This window comes from Brienomyrus brachyistius, unplaced genomic scaffold, assembly GCF_023856365.1.
Source record: "Brienomyrus brachyistius isolate T26 unplaced genomic scaffold, BBRACH_0.4 scaffold85, whole genome shotgun sequence".
In the NCBI taxonomy this organism is placed as follows: domain Eukaryota; kingdom Metazoa; phylum Chordata; class Actinopteri; order Osteoglossiformes; family Mormyridae; genus Brienomyrus; species Brienomyrus brachyistius.
Genome location: NW_026042360.1, coordinates 754,261 through 769,343, shown reverse-complemented (window position 1 = coordinate 769,343; position 15,083 = coordinate 754,261). Strand labels below are relative to the sequence as shown.

Below are 15,083 nucleotides of genomic sequence, written 5' to 3'. Positions count from 1 at the left end.
ATCCACTCCTGGGAAGACTGGCAGTATAGAATGTTTTCCACTTGTGAATAATCTTTTTCACTGTGGAATGATGGACTTCAAATTGTTTGTAAATGGCCTTATAACCATTCCCAGATTGAAGATCAGCAACAATTGCTTCTCTAACATCATTGCTGATGTCTTTCCTCCTTGGCATCGTGTTAACAGACACCTGATTGATCCAGACCATCAAACTGCTTTTATAGAGGTGGTCACACTTGCTAATGAACAATTAACCAAATGCATTTGATTAGCAGCACCTGGCTGCTACTTACCCTCATAATTCCTCTGGAAGCAGTAAGGGGGGTACTTAATTTTTCACATACTGCACCTGCATTCTGGCTTAGTATTTGTCAAATAAATAATGACACGGTGTAATATGTCATGTGTTGCTGTTTATCTGAAGTTGTATTTACCTAATATTAAAACCTGCTAAGGGTCAGGTGATTTTTTTATTACGTCCTGATACAGGAAACATTAGAATTGAAAGAGCTTGTTTTTTCTTTTTCACATGACCGTACACATTAAGCCTAAGAAAAATCACTTCATCTGAACAGTGAGGTGCTGTTTTTTGTCTTGCAGTGTATCCAGCAGGTGTTAAACCACCGAAATATGGTAAGACGTCCCATTCTCAACGGATCATGACGCTTCCTGTGAGAGGCTTCCTGTGAGACTGCCTTTATGACGCTGATGTGTTCTGTCTTCTGTGTAGGAGTACCTGGGGCAGCAGGGGTGGCTGTTTCTGGTGCAACACCGGGGGCGATTGGGGGTCCGTCTGTGGGGGTAGCCGGGATTGTCCCGGGGGGCACCGGCCTTCCTCTTGTGCCCGCTGTAAAACCAGGTATTTTATACTAGTTAACTTGTCTGGATTTAATACCGCACATGTACATCGAGCTTGTGGGCTTTCATTACAAAAGGCCTTGAAGTGACGCTGAAAAGCATTAACCTGGAAGGATTTCCTTAGGACAAATGGACTATGAACTCAGATTATGAGCTTCACTCACACTGAAACCTGTGAAATCTAGCTTTTGTTTTTGATGTCTGTTCTCACAAGGGTCTCGTTGATAGCATCGCTCTTGAAAGCCTTGATTTTTTTAGGTGCATTTTCTTTTTCTCCATGTTTAATTCTTCAGCGACTGGGCTTCCGGAATTTGCTCGGTTCAGATTGGCACGCTGCTTCTATAAAGGCTGTGATGTGAATCCATGTTTATTATGTTACTCTTAGGTGTCTTAGTGCCTTTCGACCTTCTTCTCTCTGATCATCTCATCCTGTTTTGACAGCCAAGGATCTGATTTCAGCACCAGGTGGCACGCAGGTCCCAGGTACCTACCACGATCGCTGCCCCAAACTGAACACGACACAGATCCTCCCGCAGTTGCAGACTTACAGGCTTGGCCTCTGTGCTCTTAAAAACTTTTATTAAGGTTAAACTGTAACAGACAGATGTCTTGGAAAACTGATGGATGAAAGGGATTGAGTTCTCGTTTCTTTAAACGGCCTCAAACACGACATCCGGCAGTTTTACGGTCTTCCACAAATGAGAAGTTTCCACCATTGATTGGTTGTCTCCTGCTTGCTTCCATGGATTTTAGGGAACATTCTAGGGAAAGCTTGGTGCAACATGTAGGATTAGCATTCGCAGATCATATAGCATGGGGAGTTTTCCATCAGTGTCTGGGCTGGTAATTGTGCAGCGTGCCCGGACTTAGCTTTCTAACGACGGTTCTGCAAGCTGCTCTGTGCTACACATGTAGGAAGCCACAGCTGCCTCCAGACTCCCCTCACTCTACTCAGACCACCTTGTAAGACCCGCCCCCTTCAGTCATTCCTGTGGCATGCTGGATTTTCGGACTCCCATCCAGGTCTATAGGCTGGTACTGGTTGAAGGTGCTGGACCCTGCAGTTGCTAGAAGCTCCTCTTGCGATCGTATCATAGTGGGCAGACACTGCCTTCATATACTCACAGCACCTCCAAAGAGGGTTGAAATCTGTTGTCTTTTGGCAGGAGCGGTGGCTAGTGTCACAACTGGCAAGGCCCTTGTACCCAGTAAGACCTGTCATGCTGCATGTACTGTGCTGACAAACGTTCTGTGGGTGTCATACCCCCCTGTCCAACCCCATCTCCCGAAACTGCCAAGGATGTCTAGCAGAACCTCACTAACCTCATTGTCTGTCACTCGCACCCAACCCCCGCAGCCAAAAATCCCAGTCTCCTGTTTCTGCTTCCCATGCTTTCGGCTGCCATCTTGGGTGATGATGCTCCCGCACCACAGAGTATAGGGGCAAATAGAAGTTATCCCCCCCCCCGCATCAGCAGACCGGCTCACTCTCGTTCCATAGAGTAATGTTTCCCAGTCCGGTCCTGGGGTACCCACAGTCTGTCCATGGGCGTGTTCTTTCCTGGCTCTGCAATGACCCAATTGAGCCATAGAGTTAGCCAGCCATAGCACAATGTGCAGCTGGTCATCAGAGACTTTGCTCAGTATTTTTCTGTCTGTTGCAGGTGGTGCCGGAGGAGTTGCAGGTATTTGAATATGCTGTGCGCTGTGTATCTCTGACTGCACGTATTACACGAATCACACAGATCCCTCTCATCATTTTCAGTTGATACTGTAAGAAAATTTTCCCGTGTATGTTCTGCTTACAAGTGCTGAGCAACCTGGTAGTACAGTCTGTGTTACTCTGAGGGATCAGATATCACTATTGACAGTAATTAGACATTTATCGTGGTAACCTCTGTGCTTGTTATTACGGTAGGTGCTGGGGTTGTTCAGCCATGCGGTACGTGACTTTGTATCTAGTTTTTTTTGGCATTGCTGTTTGGGTTGGGGGTGGCATATATTGGGGGCAGGATTATCACACTGAAATAGGACTTAAATCTGCGTTAAATTCCCAGCGGCAAACTGTAACAAATTACAGAAACAGAGTTAATGATATTTCCTCACCATGTCAGTGTGTGGAAATTTTTATTTCAGCAGAGTCCCTTTAAAACTGAGACTGACAGTAAAAGCACACCAAAAACGTGTTTGTTCATACACCGAGGCACAATTGTGGTATTTTAATTAAGGCATCTTATTCCAAACTCTTCTTTTTTACAGCTGGAACAGGTGTCGGTGAGTAGACAATTTTCTTCGTGTAAAATTCACTGGATTCCCTGTCCTGATTTAACACTGAATGCGTGTCAGAAACATTCTCCTTTTTTGTTGAACTCAGTCACCTCTTTAAAGACTTGGGACACCTTTAAAGAAAAATCACAGTAACAATATAGGTATTTTCCAGTGCTGTAGTGCATTCATGCTTTGTACAGACAGTACTGGTGTGGTGGCGCCCACTAATGGAGCAAAGACGAATCTCCACCTTTTTAATTTTAAACCGGCGGTCCATTCGGCTTTGTGCCATGCTTAGGGGTTATTTCACTAATCTGGAACAGCATCGTACAAGGGAGCATTTCATGGCTCTTTCATTCCCACAGCTCACTAACCATAATCACTGGTGAGACGTGTGTTACTTTGTGTGTGGAGTCTATCTTTATTTGTCATTTTATTTTACTTCCAGTTGGTGCAGCACATCAACAACCAGGTGCAGGTGAGTAGCCAGTTTCAGTCAATTCCTGCCCTGAAAAATGTGTATATATGGTACATTATTATATTTGTACACCTGTTCTAGAGCAGTTTTTTGTTATGCCGTGTTTACTTTTTTGCCAACAGAGCTTATCTTGCAACTGTTCTTAAATGGACAAGATGCAGTACAAATGCAATATGGCGTTATCACTAACGGCAGTTTTATAAAGTACTGTGCAAAAGTCAAAGAAAATGATGTTGAAATGATCTTAATGCTGATGTACAACTATGATATTATGTCATCTTAACCGTTTGAAAACCTCTCCTTAAGTCATCCCAGTGATCGTAGCGACCATCCAATACATCCATGTATTTGTTTGACATGATGACTAGCATGCCACATATGGCTAATCAATACCTCATTGAGTTTTAAAACTAATTTAATTTAAGTGAGCGGAGGTTAAATTTAATGAATACGTGGAATGACTGAGGTGGATGCTCTTCCAGCCGTCCAATAAGATATCAGTAACTTCGTGGAGAAGAGAAGAAATCCGTGTTAGTGTTTATTGTGTTACTCTTCATTTGCATGTTTTGTAATGTTAAATTGTGGGGGTTTTCTGAGCAAAAATACATAGATAAGTGGCTTTAAACATTTTATTTGACTGCCTAAGACTTCTCCACAGTACTGCACACTTCAGGTAATTAACACAGGCGTAGATGACGTAAAGTCACTAACGCCATTTAAACATGTTTGTACCGTTGTAAATCAGGGCTGGATTATTTAACTCTACCGCCATCTGCTGGGTCACAGAGGGTACAGTCTTTTCTCTTGGGTTTTGTGGCACTGACCAAAGCTGATTCCAAAGTCGTCTGTTGCAGGAAATGTACATTTATAATTAATCTGTTCATTATAATAAAGTTATCTACAACATGGAAACTGGATATAATGCTATGACTAAAAACAAAAATGGCTTTCAAATACCAGATACACTGAAATGCTTAATTTAATCAGTTTCAGAAAAAATGTATACATGATTTCATTGGTTGGGGTAATTTAAAACGTTAATCAAAGTCTATACAGAAAAGGCAAGATGTGAAATGTTGACATTTTCGTGGTCAGACAGCATGTCTTACCAAATCTCTGCCACACGAGGGTGCCAGATTCCTTTATATTTAGCTGAACGTGTGAATTTTCAGTTTTCGGACTGTAATTACGATCATAGTTATATTTAATTTTGATCTACAGGTGTTCCTGCTGGTAAACCTCCAAAACCAGGTAATATCTCAATTGGTAAATGAATTCAATTTCATGCAATACTGAATATTTTACACATCCAGTCAGTCCCCTCTGACGAAGATTAGCTTTAATTCCCCGTTTAATTTTGCTATCAAGATTGCACAATTTACATCTAGGAGCAGATGGGGCCATTTGTTGTGCTGCTGAAATGTTAATGAAGGCTCTTCACCGCGAATTTTACGGGAAATTACAGAACAAATGATTATTGATATCTTTTACTTTTTTCGACAGGAAGAGGAGGGTGGAGTTACGATTAGATTACGTTTATGATCATGCGGTTTAATCGAATAAACCCAGACATACTTGGTAGCAGCAAGATCCGAAGGACATTTTATATTTGGAAAATACCTTAAGTGACATTGATTTAGAGGTTGTTTGGATAAATTCACGCCTTATTGTCTAAGCGGCGGGAAAGGTAGCGCCGACTGCAGAGAGAAGGGTCCAGCTGCAGACGCCTGTAGAGTGCAGCTCCACCGGAAATATGTCACCGCTACAGGAAACACATGATCTCAACTCTGTGTTACAGCGAATAAATCCTAACCTTAACCTTAACCCTAACCTTAACCCTAATCCTAACCGGAGCTCCACTTTACGTCCTTAAAGATCACGTGTTTCCTGTAGAGGTGACGTATTTCCGGTGGAGCTCCACTCTACAGGTGTCTGCAGCTAGACTCTCTTGGGACTGCAGATGGACACATTTCCGCTTTAGTTGCCATGACAACAGAGATCCACGTCAAACTCGTCCGTCCATAGCGAGCCAATCTGCCGAACGCGGGTTCCTGTTACCGTCACTCCTCCATGTGATGAGTCCCCTGCTTCAGCTGACCTTTGCTCTCTCCTTGCAGGTCTTGGTACATATCCCTATGGTTATGGAAGTAAGTGGCTGACATCACGGCTGTCCAGGACAGCGTACTGCTGCCATTATGCCAGACATTCCACATTAGGCATACTGATGGCAGGGAGGCGGATAAGAGACAGCTGGAAAGGGGGGTTCTGGCTAGGCTTGGACGATATTATGTTATTATCGCGGTATAGGCCTCTCCCCATTCCAGCTTTGCAAATTCTATCTCAAAATACACAAATATCCTTGCTGTTAAAAATACCATCAAAATACCACATATAATATCTAGACTGTATTAAATCATACTTTGCCAGAGCCTAGTGCTGATTGAAGGAGGTGGTAAAACTTCTTGTCGGCTAACTTCACCGCCATACTGAATAGCAGAACGATAGACTTCCGGAATGTGGCGCGTCAGGGAGCCACTGTCAACTTCCGGGAGACTCCCGGAACTTCCAGGAGAGGTGGGACGTCTGTCACAGGCAGGGGTGCACTTATCTGGTACTCAAGTATGCCTTCATCTTTAAAAGTGATACCCGCAAATTATCGTGCATTTTAACCTTTATATGATAATTTGTACTTTTTTTTTCTACATTCGCGGTATAAAGGTTAAAATGCACGATAATTTCTTGTCATATCAGCACAAATGCAAATAAAATGCATACGCATTTGCAGTGTTACAACGATTGATTGCCTCACGTATTGCTTTTAAAGGTGAATGTCTACTTGTGCACCAGTTACGTGCCTCCCTGGTTACAGACAGGGTGACCAGATATTCCATGTCAGAGAGGACGCTTACAGCTATTTCAGCTTTTACAAACTACTTTAAAACTGAACGGCTGTGCTTGGCTAAATAGTTCAGGTCTTGTACTCTGTCTGGTTTGTTTCCTTGATTGAAAGACCCATCCAGCTGTTTCATATTAGCATTAGTGACACATGCATGATTATAGAGGACTGACCAATCAGCAAACAGCACAAACTCAAATTAACATAGAGCAGAACGCTAGCGGGACATTGTTATCGGGGCTCAGTGTTTCTCGGTGTCTTTTTCTCTCAGTTCCTTACACTGGAGTTGCAGGAGCTGCAGGCGCGCTCCCTGGTGCCAGACCTCTGACAGCACCAGGTACCCACCTTAACCTGCACATCATTCAATATCTCCCTCTCAAAAAGCTGTAACATGTATCTGGCTCTTGTGCCAGTACTGAATCCACAAATGAACCCACTTTTAATAGTCTGTGTCTATCATGTGTCAGGCAATACTGAAAGCTTGCATTGGTGTGTATGTCTATATTTGTGGGTGTCTTGGGGTGCATGTCCTGGTCCATGGGGGAGGGGGGGGTTGTGCTTTGCTCTTCCTTCTCAGTGCCCCTGACATAACACCACCATGGTGTCAGTTGGCCCGGAAATGCCACAGATCCCACCTTCCTGCCTGTGGATGAACTTTTTTTCCTGTTGCACACAGAAGTCGTTCCAGGATTGCAATTTAGACCTTTATCAGGGCGGAAATGGCAGAGCGATGAAAATGATAAAAACCGTTGAGACCGCCCTGCGTTCTGGTCATTGGGCTTTCGTTTCCCTCTCATCAGGGTCACGTGACCTGCTGTATCACAGGCTTGACTAACCCAGTGTGTGATCTTGTAGGTGTAGGATATCCGTCAGGTCTGGCGATTGGAGCTGGTAAACCACCAAAACCAGGTAAAAGATGCTGTCTGGAACATGGGAACGCAGCACACTCTGCGTCCTCAGGAATTCGGAAAGACTATACACTATGTATCCTGAGGAACGCGTAAATACACAGCACACCCAATGTATAGAGGAACCCATGCAACTGGCATTTCAGTAAAAATGCAAAACGGTTAACGGCGTTGGAAAGACACAAATGAGCTGCAGCATAAACAGCGGCACAGATAACATCAGGATTAGTCGCCACGTTTCTCGCGCAGAGCGCCGTGAGGTCGCGTTGGGGGGGTGTGGGATTGGACCTGGGATGCTGAGCCTCAAAGTAATCTCAGCCTGCCAGCCTCCCGGTCTCTCTCTCTCTCTCTCTCTCTCTCTCTCTCCCACCCTCTCATCTGTTCGTCTCTCTCATGTCTCCCTTCATCTCACAGGCTACGGTTCTCTGTCCACTGGATACCAGCCAGGTGAGAAAACGGGACCCAGTTATTCGAGATTTATTTAAACTCGTCCTTTCTAAGCCTAACCCTGCGGATGGTTTTAGGTAGATAAGCACTTATGGCAAAATTCAAAAGCTCACCACAAAACAAACATACATTATATATATATATATATATATATATATATATATATATATATATATATATATATATATATATATAAAAATAAGGGTGGGATGTGTTTCCTGTCAGAAAAGGCCTGTAACCCATCCGGTGGGTAACAAAAGGCTCAGAGGAGACGGTGGATAGCATTCAGACCTTTTAAACTGACAGACTTTTAAAACTAACTAATCATTCATCTGCCAATGATGATAACTCAGTAAGCCTTTAAACTATATATTTGTTATAAAGTTATAACAAAAGACCAAGATTCATTTCTTGCCCCTGTTCCCATGCATTCACAATCTCAACAGGACTGTTTGTCCTTATGATATGATACGAACATTTAATATTTTGGAATATTTACTGCAATATAAAGCTTTGAAATAATCGGCACACGATTTAACTCTGATTAAATCATTCAGTGAAAAGGCAAGACAGTGTTTAGGTTTTAAATGATCTGTGCTTATCTTGGCATCTTCAGTAAAAATGGAAAAGGCCCCTCCCTGTCTGTCTTTCTGCCTAGTTCTCCATGGGGGTCAGCAGAAACCCTAGATGTACAGCTGTACTTCACTGGCTTACCCTGTCACACAAACACACGTAGACCAATGTACTTGCCAAGACGCTGGTAGCAAGAGTTACTGTGATTGGTGGGATAGTGCCTGAGGATATGATGTAGCTGCTTCACAGTCAGGAGGAAGTGTGTTTAGATGCAACGCTATCTCTGAACTAGGTTACAATCAGGAGTTATCCTGAACATGCTTGGTTCGGTTCAGTTTTCTGGCTCACTTTTCCAGTTCAGTTTTATAGCTCGCTTTTCCGGTTTGCTTTTCCGGTTCAGTTTTCTGGCTCGCTTTTCCAGTTTACTTTTCCGGCACCCTCTTCTGGCTCATTTTTCCGGTTCAGTTTTCTGGCTCACTTTTCTGGTTTACTTTTCCGGCACGCTCTTCTGGCTTGCTTTTCCGGCTCACTTTTCCGGTTCAGTTTTCTGGCTCGCTTTTCTGGTTTACTTTTCCGGCATGCTCTTCTGGCTTGCTTTTCCGGCTCACTTTTCCGGTTCAGTTTTCTGGCTCGCTTTTCCGGTTTACTTTTCCGGCTCACTTTTCCAGTTCAGTTTTCTGGCTCGCTTTTCTGGTTTACTTTTCCGGCATGCTCTTCTGGCTTGCTTTTCCGGCTCACTTTTCCGGCTCGCTTTTCCGGTTCAGTTTTCTGGCTCGCTTTTCCGGTTTACTTTTCCGGCTCACTTTTCCGGTTCAGTTTTCTGGCTCGCTTTTCCGGTTTACTTTTCTGGCTCGCTTTTCCGGTTCAGTTTTCTGGCTCGCTTTTCCAGTTTACTTTTCCGGCACGCTCTTCCGGTTTACTTTTCCGGCTCACTTTTGCTCATATCATGCATTTATCTCTTGCAGGTGCCCTTGGTGCCGGTGGTTTCCAGCAGCCTCTCCCAGGTACGGTGCTCCGTCCTTTAAGAAGCAAACTCAAAACAGAATTAAACTGAAAGAAAAAAACGCTGGTGCAACAGACTGGTGATTTAAAGATGTGATCAGAAAACATGTCAGCAGAATTGGGAGGGAGGGGCAGTCTTACTCTGAAATACATGAACAGATCTCAGGAATTAGGGTATAATATAAAAAGCAGCTTGTTATCTAAAGCACATGAGGAATTCATCTCTTTTGGGAATAGCAGTTGATTATGAACATGTAGTACATGTGTTTCTTTCCCCAGGGGGCACGGTTTTCCATTGTGAACAGCTGGGGAATGTTCACAGAAGTGAGGGGTGATTTTCTAGCTGTGCCCCCTCGTTCTGGCTTTAGGACGGCTGGGTTAGGCAGACAGTGCCACCAGACCCTTTATTAGGATGATATTGTCACTGGTTCAGTTTCTGTGGCCAGCAAAGTGCTTCCATCGTCGGGCCGTGGAGGAGGGGGCCCTTAGCCCACATCGCTCCATGGACTGGCTGAGCCTGCTTTCTCATTTGCATGTGCTTTAGATAAAAGCATCGAGGTGGCAAACCGGATCCACGGAGAGCCGCTGTGGGTGTGGCTTTTTGGGATGGCCTCTCAATCAGCCAATAACAGCCGGTCTCCAGGACGGGAGTTGAGAACCACTGCTTTATTATTGGCTGACTTAATGATCGCCCGAAGAACCCACACCCACTGCTGCTGTGCTCTCTCCGTAACTCTACGACGAATTTCGGTTTTGTACATGAATGTGCCTGTAGACACAAAATTTTTTCCTTTACTTTCATGTTTGGGTTCCAACGTTCTGATTCAGTAGCTGGGCTTGACCTCACAAGAAGACCAATAACCTGTAGCGCCAAGCAGAGCACTGACACAGCGCTATTCCTCACGTCCACAGACCTTTACATACTTTCCACTGAAACCTGTGTCATAACGCAATGCATGTTCCCAATGTCCACCAGGGGGCAGAACTGAAATTGTTGCTACATTCAAGAAGCTCCTTGTTCCTTTTGTACTGTGTGATTATGATAGTAAACATTAGGTTCTGGTAGTGGGCTGCCTGTACTGCAGACTGTGAATGTGCGTGTGTGTCTACCACTTCCTAGTAGACTGCCCTTAGCACGTTAATAGCATTAGCATCCTGTTAGCTTTCATCAGGTAACAGAACATTTCTCCTTCTGTAGGATACGGAGTTGGTGGGCCTGCACTCGCAGCACAACAAGGTGAGCACAGTGCACCCACACCTGCTCCAGACGTGCATAGAACCATTACTGCTGTAACAGTGTCCACACCTGAGGTTGCGTTAACCGAATATTTTCAATAACTGAATGAATAATTTTAACAATGATGGAAAAATCTGACGACTGTCCATCATTTTGAGAGATTAGAACACGATCGACTGTCATTAAGTCACATCCCTGTGCATATCAGCTATCGCCTAGTCATGTCTGTGACCTCACACAGAGGTGGGGACTAGAGTTTGCGGCTCAGACTTCACTCCAAATTATTGACAGTGACTCATGAACAATAAGAGTCTTTGAGGCTCTGTTGACATTCTTACACACGTGAAGCACTGAATGTACAACACTCCCCAAACAGTAAAGGCATTAAACACATCAGGATGTGCTGCTGTGCAGAGCATTATCAACAAACAACATGTTTCTTCTGTTTTGCTACTAGTACAAATTGCAGAGCCGATCTGACAAAGAGCGGGATATTCTGAGGTTTATTTTACATTAGAAGGTACCGCTTAGAAACAGGCATCACTTGAGCTGTGTTGTAAATTACAGACGCTCCTCTAATTACGAATGAGATGCGTTCAGAGCGGCCCTTCATAACTTGAAATGTTCATAAGTCATCATTCAGCATCATTTTAAGGGTATACGCAAGTGCAAAGAACTAAGATGTTGGGAGTTCGCACCCAAAGACACCATTTCGTTTCTGACATTCCCTTCCAAGTCAAGCTGCATTTTCTTACAACTTAAAAGTCCCTGGACCCCATCATTGGCATGTCATGCTGTCTTAAACCATTCAGAGTTCAGTCACGCATTCCGATATAAAGGCTTTTAATTAAGTAAAAACATAAAGCCAGCAAATAATTTGACTGAACAGTAATATCACTGACCGCCCTCCCGTAACTAAACGAGCAGCATGACTGCACACATTATTTTAACTTTTTAACTTGCAGTGTTACTTACATAATCATTTATTTAATTATGTAACGAGCACACGAGCTGAGAGACAGATCAATTTTATCCATTAATTTGAGCCGCTGCTTTAGAACTATGTGTAAAAATGAAAATCCAGATTTGCTATAAACATGCATTTACGTTAGCAGCACGACAAGCGGGGTCTGGGTTCTACTCATTCATTAGCCAGTCACATGACTGTGACATAGTTGGGGGTGGAGTCTGGCCTGGTTTGGCCTGACTCCAGAGCAGGGCCAGTCTGACACGCTTTCAGCAAAGCAATTTGTGCATGTGCATACAGTCGGGAACTGATGCCAAAATTCCCTGCGATGGATGTCTTCATCATAATGTTATTTTTGAGAAAGTATTAGTTTAAAATCTACATTAGAAAAGTACTTAGGTTCTTACAAATAAGTTATTGCTTCAGAAGCATTTGAAATAGCGATTACTTTGAAAACGTATATTAACCTAAGGAACTGTGGGACATGCAGTTTTTGAACTGCTCAAGTGCTGAGTATCAGTTACTAATCGAAAAAACATATAGGCTGTTAAATTTTTGATAACTGGTAACTTCAAATTGGAACCACTATGGAGTGTTGAGACCAGACTCGGACTTTTGGGAACATCTGACCTCACCTGCATGAAAGTGCTGGGAAAGAGACAGAAGTAGCGGAACAAAAATTGAACAATTGGAATTTTGTTTTGTACCTCAATTACATTTAATGCATTAACACTTTTTGCTTGCATCTCCATATTTCTGCATAAATAAGAAAGTTTGATTGATCGATAACCGATATGTCTTATCATTGAAAAATGAAAATGATGGATAATAATTGATTATGAAAGAATTTTTACGATTGTGTAAAAATGATCAAAATGATGGGCACCAAGATAATCTAACGAGACCAGGGTCCATGTCTCAATGGTTCCAGAGTCCTGCTTATCTTCACGTGTGCTGTGGATATTTCTAGGTTTATCGTAGTCTTGCAGTGGGTCTCAGGGGCTGGATTTTGAGTTTTGATAATGAGATTTTGATATGCAACATGTTTGTTCCTTTCACTTCCCTTCCCAGCCAAAGCAGCCAAGTATGGAAGCCTCCAGGGATTTCTGGGCGGAGGTCTGGGAGGTAGGAGCCCCACGGCCGCCACCGGCACCCTGCCGGCCGAGGATCGCTGTGTGTCGTTACTTACAGAGGGTAGATAAAAAGCAGGGGGCAGGAAGCAGCTTCAGGATGAACTGCCGCCCGTCTCAGGCCCTGGGCCTCGAGTCGCCCTCCTCTCCCCTCGAGTGGAAAGTTCACGTATCGGAATGTGGAGATAGTTATGTGTGGACCAGCTAATGTTCCTCCCTGGAGCACATTGCTCAGATTTCCCATAATAATGGTCCAGCCCTTCACCGAAACAGGAAATGCCACCAAAATAAATTGAAAATGCGTCTTTATCTGGTGCTTAACCCCATAAAATGTTAAGCCTGAATGCAGGAATAGCAAAAGCCAAGGGACTGATCTCTGACACGGCCTCGGATATTTTGTTTTGCCATGTTTAGCCGTGGTTTGATATGAATCCTGGGAAGCCTTATTATATAACCTTATTACACGAGACTGCGACCGACACATATTGGTATTTTCAAGCTGCTTTAATTGTGTGACACAAACCAAGCGTCTGCGTTAAAATCGGCCGTGACGAGATCTGACCGGCCTGTGATGTCACACCCGTCCCGGGGTCCCCCTCTCTGTCTTCCAGGCACTGGTGGATGCCAGGGCAAATACTGTGGGAAAAAAAAGAAGTAAAGAACCTCTGAAGACATGAAGTGACCTCAAGAATCCATGGTGCTACTGCCTGATGTAGAATGTACATGTTTATATATTACCAAATAAGTCCCTCTTCAAGTACAAATCTGTAACTCTGTTTTGTACACATTGGACTATAGGTTTCTGTCTCTTAACAAGTCCAGTAAAAAAAAAAAAAGCCAGAAGAAACCTAGATGTTCAGACAAAAAAATGTGACAGAATGTTTGAGAAGTTAAACAAACAGCGTGCCTTACACACAATGTTTATTTTCATAGCAGCCTGCCGCCATTCGTACCTGTAATCGCTGCATTTTCAAGACATGCTTCGTTCCGTTTTAAGTCATTTGTCCATTGTTTTTTTGTTTTGTTTATTGGCTACGTTCATTGGTGCTCTCAGTACTTCTAGTACTATCCATTGTGTTCAGCAGAATCGGCGCCTTGTTATTAATAACATAATCAGATTTTACTGCTGAGATCAGGTGATTTTGTTTTTTTACACAATATGCAGCTTTCTGTTGTGTTTTAGAAAACAAACATTTGCAGTGTATCCTGTGGGAATAAAAATAGTGTCTCTCTTTAATTGTAATAATGCACTTAAAATTGAAAAGTAGACTGACATCCGGTGCATCAAAAGGCCGAGCTGGTGAGAGCTGCCAGGGGACCCGGGGAGACTCTGCCTTATGAAACACAGCTGTAGGGTTTTTTCCTCTTGAGAGGGTGTTAGGGTTAGTGACGCATTTGGTGATGCACCTGACTGACCCCCCCCCCCACCCCAAAGAAAAAGAGATGACAAGTCTCCAGCTCAGAGGCACATGGCCAGCAGTCCTCAGGCTTGAAGGGCTACCGTGCAGAGAGACGCCTGCTGGCCATGCTGTGGTCCTCAGTTAAATAAGCTTCAGTAACACATTCAGCCCAAGTTTTTACAAAATAAAATGTCTTATGTAATAGTGGGATTTAAAAAGCAGAATTTAAGGGAAAATAGCATGAGTTGGAATGTACATGATGTATGTATGAAGAATTTAGAGTTATTTCCTGCCCTCATAAATGGGGATTAGGTGCTTTTAATAGTCATCCGTGATTTATTTTATTTTTTTGTTGTTCACGTACAATTACTAATGAAAACTGATGAATAGTAAATCAGTAATTACTTGTTTTGCACCGTTCCTAACTTGACTTTTACAACTTTATAAACAAATTATGTTATACATTTTTTTCTGCATTGCCTGTGCTTTTTAGTCACTGTGAAAAAAAAATGTAAAGTATACCTTTGTTCGTTGTTGGTGTAATTTCTCCATCGCTGTTCCGTCCATGTTTGTAGTCCGAGGATGACCGTAAAACGAGGCGCGTGGCTATAATATCCCCGCTCTGTGCCGTTTCCATAACTTGGAGGTCACCCTTCACGAAGATGGCGAGTAGTAAAGAGCATCTGCTTCGGATATTTTATTCAGTGCTGCATTTGGACTGTCTTTGAGCCCTGCCAGACCTCTTATTATCTACCAGGGGGTTTATTCTTATTTAAAGGGGGTAACCTGGGGGGGACGGGTGGAGGGTATTGCACTTTTGCCACGACGCATATTTGAATACGTCCTGGACATCCCGATCTTATAATTGCTTCAGTAAATAAAACAATAAACTTTTAATACTTAAACTGAATGGACCTTG

General features: G+C 43.3%; 1 protein-coding gene across 50 annotated transcripts in view; it reads left to right on the top strand.

Annotated features, from left to right (window-relative positions):
• LOC125727062 (elastin-like) overlaps positions 1-15,069 on the top strand; it is a 51,644-nt gene extending 36,575 nt beyond the window's left edge. For 49 of the 50 annotated variants that reach the window (XM_049003682.1, XM_049003677.1, XM_049003660.1 and 46 more), the window contains 16 exons: positions 601-633; positions 731-859; positions 1,300-1,341; positions 2,025-2,066; positions 2,523-2,543; positions 3,118-3,132; positions 3,575-3,604; positions 4,826-4,855; positions 5,722-5,751; positions 6,772-6,837; positions 7,356-7,409; positions 7,823-7,855; positions 9,394-9,432; positions 10,629-10,667; positions 12,706-12,759; positions 13,376-15,069. In XM_049003682.1, the coding sequence (XP_048859639.1) occupies positions 601-633; positions 731-859; positions 1,300-1,341; positions 2,025-2,066; positions 2,523-2,543; positions 3,118-3,132; positions 3,575-3,604; positions 4,826-4,855; positions 5,722-5,751; positions 6,772-6,837; positions 7,356-7,409; positions 7,823-7,855; positions 9,394-9,432; positions 10,629-10,667; positions 12,706-12,759; positions 13,376-13,422 (704 nt within the window). In that variant the 3' untranslated portion in view covers positions 13,423-15,069. The remainder of the gene's footprint in view (positions 1-600; positions 634-730; positions 860-1,299; positions 1,342-2,024; positions 2,067-2,522; positions 2,544-3,117; positions 3,133-3,574; positions 3,605-4,825; positions 4,856-5,721; positions 5,752-6,771; positions 6,838-7,355; positions 7,410-7,822; positions 7,856-9,393; positions 9,433-10,628; positions 10,668-12,705; positions 12,760-13,375) is intronic. The other variant, XM_049003638.1, reaches the window with a different exon arrangement.
• Positions 15,070-15,083: the final 14 nt, after the last annotated feature.